Source organism: Zonotrichia albicollis, chromosome 5 (assembly GCF_047830755.1).
Source record: "Zonotrichia albicollis isolate bZonAlb1 chromosome 5, bZonAlb1.hap1, whole genome shotgun sequence".
NCBI lineage: Eukaryota > Metazoa > Chordata > Aves > Passeriformes > Passerellidae > Zonotrichia > Zonotrichia albicollis.
The window spans coordinates 38,187,754-38,196,520 of NC_133823.1; the positions used below are offsets into that span (position 1 = coordinate 38,187,754).

The 8,767-nt window shown below is 41.4% G+C and overlaps 1 protein-coding gene across 3 annotated transcripts in view; it reads right to left on the reverse strand.

Moving 5' to 3' along the window:
- UFSP2 (UFM1 specific peptidase 2) overlaps positions 1-8,032 on the reverse strand; it is a 16,734-nt gene extending 8,702 nt beyond the window's left edge. Inside the window, exons 1-8 of one of the 3 annotated variants that reach the window (XM_074541395.1) lie at positions 7,892-8,032; positions 5,690-5,768; positions 3,737-3,917; positions 3,588-3,654; positions 3,107-3,261; positions 2,093-2,285; positions 827-928; positions 494-640 (exon numbers count right to left, since the gene is read on the reverse strand). In XM_074541395.1, coding sequence (XP_074397496.1) covers positions 494-640; positions 827-928; positions 2,093-2,285; positions 3,107-3,261; positions 3,588-3,654; positions 3,737-3,917; positions 5,690-5,753 — 909 coding nt within the window. In that variant the 5' untranslated portion in view covers positions 5,754-5,768; positions 7,892-8,032. Of the gene's footprint in view, positions 1-493; positions 641-826; positions 929-2,092; positions 2,286-3,106; positions 3,265-3,587; positions 3,655-3,736; positions 3,918-5,689; positions 5,769-7,891 lie in introns of all 3 variants that reach the window. The other 2 variants (XM_074541394.1, XM_005483852.4) reach the window with 2 other exon arrangements.
- Positions 8,033-8,767: the final 735 nt, after the last annotated feature.

The window sequence follows — 8,767 nt, forward strand, 5'->3', positions numbered from 1 at the left end:
CTGTACACACCTTGCACTAAACACACCTGCACAGAGGGGAGAACACACAGGCTTCTCATCACACTTGCACCAGTTTGCAGAGAAGTCATATCACCTGGCACTTGCCCCGTAAAGATTGCAGTTGGGGACTGCAATTCTTTGGAAGATTCAAAGGGTCACTATTCACTCATGGTTACTCCACCTGGTTTTGTCTCCTAAACTTTTTTGTTCCTAGTTTAATTTCTTGTCCTGGTTCTGAGAAAATTTTTAGAATACATGCTAAATTCATGGACATTATTTTCCCTGGAAAATCCAATTTATTATTATTTCTCAGGAAAATCCAAATTAAAGCAATGCCATTTTGTGAAGAGAAGCCCTTTTGCTTAAAAGCTCAAGCCAATTATTTCACTTTCTTATCTGCACATCATTTACTATCTAAATTACTTCTTTCAATAAAAAAATCTCAATTAAAATAAAAAGGTACTTTCTGCAAAATGTTTCAATTTAAACTTACCATACCAGACTCCATGCCAGGTGAACTAAGATGTAAATGTGGATTTCTGAGATATCCATCTTTATATGGTTCATCTGGAAAATGATAAGCATTTGCTCTCTTGAAATATGGTCTGTCACAAGGCAGATTGTATAACCCATGCAATTCCTACATGCAAATTCAAATAAAAATAAGAAACACAATTCATGTTTTGGATTAAAAGAAAGACCACATTGTAAGCAGCAATAAAGATATACTTTTAATAGCAAATGACTAAAATAGGCTTAATTAAACACTCAGCAAGTATGTTTACTACTAGACCTCTCCTCTGCAGGGAAGCTCATGCAGGCTTACCTGCCTTCTAAAGGACCCACTACTTTCTGTAGTCCTGTTACATAACACCTGCTGCTGGGGCCCCACTGGAAATACCATGAGTAACAGATTTGTTATGAAAGCCTGGTAAAATACACCATCATAGAAAAGGATTACAGTTTTATCTAGGCAGTAATGTAGATACACACACCCAATTATAATCGTAACTGATACTGGAGCACACAAATAACATGTACTGACACAAAGGAAAGATATTGGGCTTATGGTTCAAGCAGATTCAGTCTATTTTAAAATCTCTTAAGCTCTGTTTGCCACACAGCAGCCACATTTAAAGAGATATATTGTCTTATTTCACAGAGCTTAAGAGTGAAAGGTGTGATGAGATCGTCTAGGATAATGTGTGTAACACAGGTAATGCATTTTAGGCAGATGACCCAGCACTGAACCCAGCTAGAGGAGCTACAGTAACACTTCCCAGCAGTGGGTTAGAGCGAACTGCAGAGAGAGAGCAGGAAACACAGGCAGTGCCACCAGTGCCTGAGGCCTCTGCAAACACAAGGCTAGATTGGGTTTTATATACCCAGTAATGCTTCACACAGAAAAAGTCCCCAGTTTCTACACCTCTAAGCTGCATAATATTGTTTCCCTGCTCTCAGTACATGCAATTGTGTGGACCTAGACTGGTATCAGTCTCAATCTGAAAGGACTGGAACATCTCAACATTCTTCCACCTCATCCATATTCTTTTTTCTAGGTGCCAACCCAAAGGCAAAAACCAGCCAAAAACTAGCTAATTCTGGTCAACTGCGAGCTACAAAAAGCAGCCCCTCCAAACAGACAAACACCCCACAACACCACAAAACCCCAAGAAAGAAACCAAAACAAACAAAACCCCCAATAAGCCTTTCAGGACATATGTAAAAAGCTGAATGTAGTAACACACCCAAAGTAAAATAATGTTTTACCATAGGAGAACAAAAAAAGGGAGAAATTAAAATAATACTTTACTGGAAGTATAATTTAGAGAAAATATTTATCAACCAAATTTTATGTACTTTTAAAGTTTCTGTTGTTCCCTCACAAAAATGAGATCTGGCACGTTCTGTAAAATAACTTCTAATGAATCAAGTGTCCATTCAGTATACTGCTTTGGTTATAATAAAAATGAATCTAAAATACAGCAGTATCTGCTAGTATTTGTTCTATATTGACTAAATGGAAAGCCCTACCACTGCTTCAATTACAGTAATTAAAAGATCCACTTCTTTTACTATTTTTTGGCTTTACCTTTCTGTAACTTTCCAGCTGATCATCTGAAATACCCGTAGGATATGAGACTGTTATGAGGTGATTTTTTCCTGGTAACATGAAATGAAATTGTTCTGGTACCACAATTGATGTTCCTTTCACATATTTCATGATACATCTTTCCATGTCAGTTAATTGCCCATGAATTGCTTTCACTAGGAGATTCTGTACCCTGCAAAGTACAATATTTCAGAAGTAGAGCAGTGATTGTGAATGATTTTTTCTCACAGCTGTGAGTTATGCAATGCCTAAATACACATCTGACCTGGTCAGATGACTGCACTACTTCAGTGCTTCTGCTCCCACAGGAAAAGGCAGAGCCCAGCTGTGCCTTACTCAAAGCTTGTCTGCACACAGAAATGAGTCCCTAGTGATTCAGTCCTCCCAAATGTGGCTACCCTGCTCTCATATCAGAAACACAATCAGTATGAGCATTTGTCAAAATAAAAATTAAACATATGACTAATTGTTCTGTTTGGTTTTTTTTTTTTTTTTTTTTTTTTTTTTTGCAAATCCACACCATTTAGTGTCGTTTAGAGTCAAATCCTATGGAAAAAATTCAAGGAAAAAATACATAGGCAGACTCAAATGTTTTCCATCTGTACCTACCCAGCTGCACCCCCAAATGTAGGGCTAAAATTACAAAGACTCATCAAATACACCCCAACTCTCACTTTTATACACCTCACAGACAAAAATTTCTAGAACATTTTCCTGACTTTCTCAATTCTTTGCTAAGCAATGGTTATGAGTTATCAAATCTGTCAGACATTGATAAACTGAATTTCTTATAGACTGCAAAAGGATCATGTCTCAAGATTACTGAAGTTAACAGCTGTCTATATGAGCTTTTATTATTTATACAGGTAAAATTACATCACAAAAATACTATGTACTTTTCATTAAACTGATGAATAATATAGTTTTACTTTATTATTTCAAGAAAAAAGCAGAAATGAGGCTGAAAAATTGCAAGCTCAGGATAACACTTACTTTCCCCATGGCTCTTCTGGAGAAACAGATACAACAACATCAACTGGTAATGTCATATTTATGTAGTGGTGCTCCTTCTTTTCCCTTTCAATGACTGGAGCCAGAGCAGCTAATGAAGATGTCATTTCCAACATGAGGTCTACATTGATTATCTGCTGCTGCAGAGAATAAAGACACCAATATTACATCTCCAGCTACAAGAAGACAAAAGTAAGAACCAAGAAGGCAAAAGTAGGATTGCAGGTATTTGGTATCAAACTCATTAATTAAATACTTGGGTTAGAAAAAAGCTGGTAAGGTTGAAGACAAACTTCCATGTGCTAACCTGCCATAGGTGGATTTCTGCATTCATGTTGAGTCTCAATGCTTTTACAAGCACTCTTTAAAGTCATGTCAATGCTAATTTGTGTACAGAAAAGCCTCGGGAGGGCAAGTCTAAAAATGTTTAAGTGATATTTTTTCTTATATATTAGAAACATACCGTATCCTGTAACTTTTTATCCTTTTTTTTGCCAAGCTTTCGTTTGGTCTCATCATCTTGATCAAATCTGAATTATCAACAGAAAGAGAAATTTCCATAAGATGAAATTAATCTGTTAACCATCCCCCCCAGTTTTTAAACATACTTACTGTATAAATTTTTTTATCTCCTTACATGCAGACTCATCAGTCAGCTCTGGAACTGTGCTCATACCATTGTTAGGCCACACATAGACTGAACTGTGGCAAATTCTGAATACAAGAACCTCGGAGGACAGCTTGTTTTCAAGATCACTGAAAACATATCCTAATGCCTTTTTTGTTGATGCCTCTGAAACACAGTAAGGATATAATTAGCCTGGAAAATTCTCTCACCATTTTGTAGTAGCTGCTGGGCACACATTTAAGAATTTTTTATGACTTGGAATAAAAATGCAAGTGCTGTTGTGATCAGAAAAATGACTGTGTAAACAAAACTGAGGTAAGATTTCACTTAGCAGGTCTGCCTCAAACATTCACACACCTCCCTGAACAAAAGTGTACTGTTTCTTTCAGATACTGTCAAACTTACAGAAGAATATTCTACTCTGCTGTCACCACATCTAATAAGTCTTAACCAAGCCTATGGCTGCAAACAAACTTCCATGTACAAATTTCTAGGTATATTTAGAGTTTAGAAAAAAATCCTGAAAATATTCAATTTGAGTCACTCATGTGTTTCTGACCTCATATTGTTCAGAAATACTATCCAAACCTAGACTAATCTTTGGAAAAGCAGGGCCTACATTCCAGCTGAGGACCAAATTTCAGCCAACATAAAGCTGTACGCCACAGTCTGGTTTGCCTGAAACTTTATTACTGGTATGTACAGTTGTCTTTCAGAACTTGTAGGGTGTTTTACCCACACCTTACAGCCTGAACCTGTAATGGATATGACACTGTTGGATATGATAAAGTAACTTTGGCACATTAGCCACATTTTTTTCCTTACTGTGAGGGTTACAAAACATTACTTTGAATACAGCACTAACAAGTTATCAAAGACTATGCTGTATCTCTCTGATGCATTAACTTAAATTTAGCCACAATTATATAACTTTTGTACTAGAAATCTGTAAAAACTACATTATTAGAAAAGTCAAAGAAAAATTGCTCCAAAAGGAAAAGCTCAGTGCCCTTCAAAGGGAACAAGGTACCATATTTACCCATCAATAGGTGTGAATACTATGCACTTGGACAATTCAACCACCACTCTGCTTCACTGTGGTTACAATTCACTACACCAGAGACAAAGTCAAATAAATAACCCTTCTCTGAGGATGCAACTCACAAAATGCTGTTTTGGATTAGGTCAATCTATTCAACACTTCTGCTCCACATCACGAACTCAAATAAGCCCAAGTTCCTTATCAAGGTTCACTAGATGGAATTCAGTGTTTCAGCTAGAGACACGTCCTTTTAAAATGCAGAATGACTGACAGCTGAGCTAAAAACAGCCTCCTTCTCCATCCTGCCTTGTGACACCACAATGGCCCCTGAGAGCCCTGAGCAGGCCTCCTGAGCAGAATGGGGCTTTGTCACACTTTACTGTGACAATGGGGCACTACAAGAGCCCTTCATGCTTTATGGACCAGTCCCTTGCTATCACATGGAATTGCAGTAGCCAATCCTGCCTAAATTCACTAGAGTGACTCATCAGCTTGTTCCCCTTCTCTATTTCTCCAGAAAGATTGGACCATAGTCTCAAAATTGTGTTACTAATACAGTTCAATTATAACAAAATTAATTGCCTAAAATTATTCTGTTTGCTTCGAATTTCAGAGTCAACTTCAGCTCCAAGCTGAAAAGTGATCCCAATAACATATCCACAAGTAAATGTATATGCAAATGAAATTATGAAAAATGTCAATGTAAAATTTATTTCAAATTAAAACAAAAAACACAGGTTGGAAAAAGAGTGTCAGAAAATTTATAGAGATAAAGAGTAATCTTTACAGGTTTGTGAAGAACACTTAAGACCTGGTAAAATGCCAAGAAAATAAACATAATAGTTTCTTAATAAAAGTTAATGTAAGTATTAAGAAATCAGTCTTATAGACACACCGTCAGTCGTTGCAAGCTGAAATGCAAGATCCAAGCCTCCTCTGATCCTGAAGAGTATATCCATAGCTTCTAGAATTACCTAAGGAGAAAAAAGAAGCAATGAAAATGAACAGCCATTCCAACATGCCTTCTCTCAAGCCACAACTGACTGCTGTTATACCAGAGCGTGCAAGCACAGCAGCAATTACTGCAGCTGCTCAGGTTACACAAGGCCAGAGAATAAACAGAGAAGTGAGTGGTGCAGCAGTGCACAGTTGCTGCAACCAGCACCTCAACTGCACCTTGGAACACATTTCCTACCTCTATAAAAAAAGCCATAATCTACACTTCTATCATATAGAAATACTTTAGATAAAATGTCATTTTGTCTCATTGTTTCAATCCAAATGTCATGTTTCCCATAATACACATTCACATATATATATGTGTATATATATATATATATATATATATATATATATATATTCTTCCAGCTCAAGTAAAGCAAGGACAAAATTGAGCAGAAAGGTAATTAGCCACATCTGCAAGTATGCATTCCTTAGTTAGGAAATCAGTTTCAGGGAAATGAGAAAAAAACAAAGAGGGGGGGAGTAAGTGTGTGTCACACACAACCTCTAGAACCGAGTTTCACATTTGACAGGAGAGCAGCTTATGATCCCACAGAAACCAACCAGCTGTTTCTTCCCCCTTCCCAAGCCCCTGCTCTGCGTCCTCCTAACTACTCACTGCAGATATTTTAACATGAACTTCACCACACAGCTTAAGCAGATGGAAAGACACCCTTCTATTTAGAGAGGACTTTTTCAGATAGATCAATCCCCAATCAAGTTCAATGTACCAGACAAAAACAGCTGTGGCAGTACAGAGAGGAACAAAAGGTGACAGATGAGTGTGGGCACTGCTCACTGCAAAAGTCCACAGAAAGAGTGCTTAAACTGCTCAGAAAAACCCTACCAAGCACCTGTAAAAATAACTATACTAGGACCCTCTGGAAGGACTTACTGCACAACTGTTTGCTTACAAGGTATGAGACACTTCCATGTGCAATGCCATTCCTACTCATGAAATAAAAAAACCACAACATAGGACTAATTTTCTTTCCATTAAAAGCATTCTAAAGAGAAATATGCAAGATATGCATGACTGTTAAAATATAATAATCTACTACAGTTTATCTGCTGGTGAAGGATTTTCATGTTTCAGTGATTCTGGAGTGCCAGAAACAGTTTGGCTCCTGAAGCATAATCCTGAATTATTTTAGACAACACAGTTATCTGCATTAACAGGGTCTTGGAGTGTGGGACTCACAAAAGTCCCAGCCACAACATGAAAAAAATGTTTGTCTGGGTTGATGCAAATGTTTTTATTTTAATTATTGCTATGCAAGAATAATATTCATGAATAAAAAGAAAAGCTCTGCAAAAGCAGCTACTGTTGATAGCGGCTCATCATGGACATCACAGAATCACAGCATGGGTGAAACTGGAAAGAACCACAGTGCGGCACAGAATCTTCCGCGTTGGAAGGGAACCACAAGCACAATGAGTGCAACACTGAATGGCCCATAATGGGGATCAAACCACAACCTTATTGTTAGGGTGATGTGTTCCAATGTCCTTGCTCAAGCAGGGTCATCCTAGAACACATTGCACAGGATCGTGTCCAGACAGTTGCTGAGTCTCTGCACTAAGGGAGACTCCACACTGTCTCTGGACAATCTGTTCCAGGGCCGTCACTGCACAGTAAAGAAGCTCTTTCTCTGTTCAGGTGAAACTTCCTGGGTCTCATGTTCTGATGTTCTGCCCGAGGCCTCTTGTGCTATTGCTTGGCACAACCGAGAAGAGCCTCGCATCATTCTGATGACCTCTTCCAAGAAATCCGCGCCTAAAGCCAGGCAAGCCGAGTCCCCCAAGGGCGATGGGAATGGCAGGGGCTATAGCAAGGCGCCAGTGCGGGAGGCGCCCCTGCCCCCCGTGTGACACAGCCTGGGCACTGAAGAAAGGGGATCGGGGGGGCTCCGCACCTCCCCCCGAGGTACCCCTAGGGCTGGAGGCCCAAACGCGACGGCCGAGCCCCCAGCGGGGTGCCCGCAGCGGGGACACCAGCCCGCCCCGCCCGGCTCACCCCGGCCCCGCCGCCAGCTCGGCCCGGGCGGGGGCGCTCCCCTCCGCGCTGAGGACGGACACCCACCGACCCACCTACCTAGTCTCGCACCCATCCGTCTATTCCCCGGGGATGGCGGGAGGGGGCCGGGCCGGGGCGGGGCGGGCTCACCGCGTCCGTCAGCGCCGCCGCGGGTCCGGCCCGCCCGCAGCCTGCCGGCGCACGCGCGCTGCCGCTGCCCGGCCCGCGGTACCGGCGGGGCCCGCCTGCCTCAGGCCCGAGCGCTCCCCGTTCGGCCGGGCTGGAGGGGCCGCGCTGCCGCGGGGTTTTCCCCGAATGACCCGCCTTTCCTTCCCTGCGGTGCTGCGGGGAGTGCGTGGGGCTGAGCCTTCTCTCCTTGGGCAGTCGTGGATGCGTTTCAGCGCCAGCGTGTCTGGGATGAGCGGCCTGCTGCCCAGCGGTGCTGTTATTTCCTCGTCATTTCATAAATCCATTGGGAGACGCTCCGCAGTCCCGCTGGCCCGGCTGCTGCCTCGCGTTACTGCTCCCTCCAGGCCAGGCTTCCGCATCCGCCATCGCACTTCTCAGGCACATCGGCATGCTGAGGTCCAAAAGTCGTCCCCATGAATCCTTTGATAAATGCTCTGTGCCTTGAGAATTTAATTCCAGGGTTTTTTTTTAATTTATGATAAATTATTTCTGTTCTCCTCGCAAATAATGCTAACTGGCTTCCAACAGTGAACCCTTAAACCGGTTTCCAGGGGTCAGCTTTTGGTCATCTCAGGTCGTTTTTTTCTTGTCACCTGCCCTTTGGTTCCTTACCCGATGTGAGGATCTCCCAGCAGTCGAAGAACAGCACTGAGGTTGCCTGAAGAAGTGATGATGTGTTTTACACATTGTGAACCAAAGCGTGTTGCAAAAGCCCTCCCCAAAATAACTAAAAAATTGTGAGCTTTTTAAAACTTAGTCATGCTG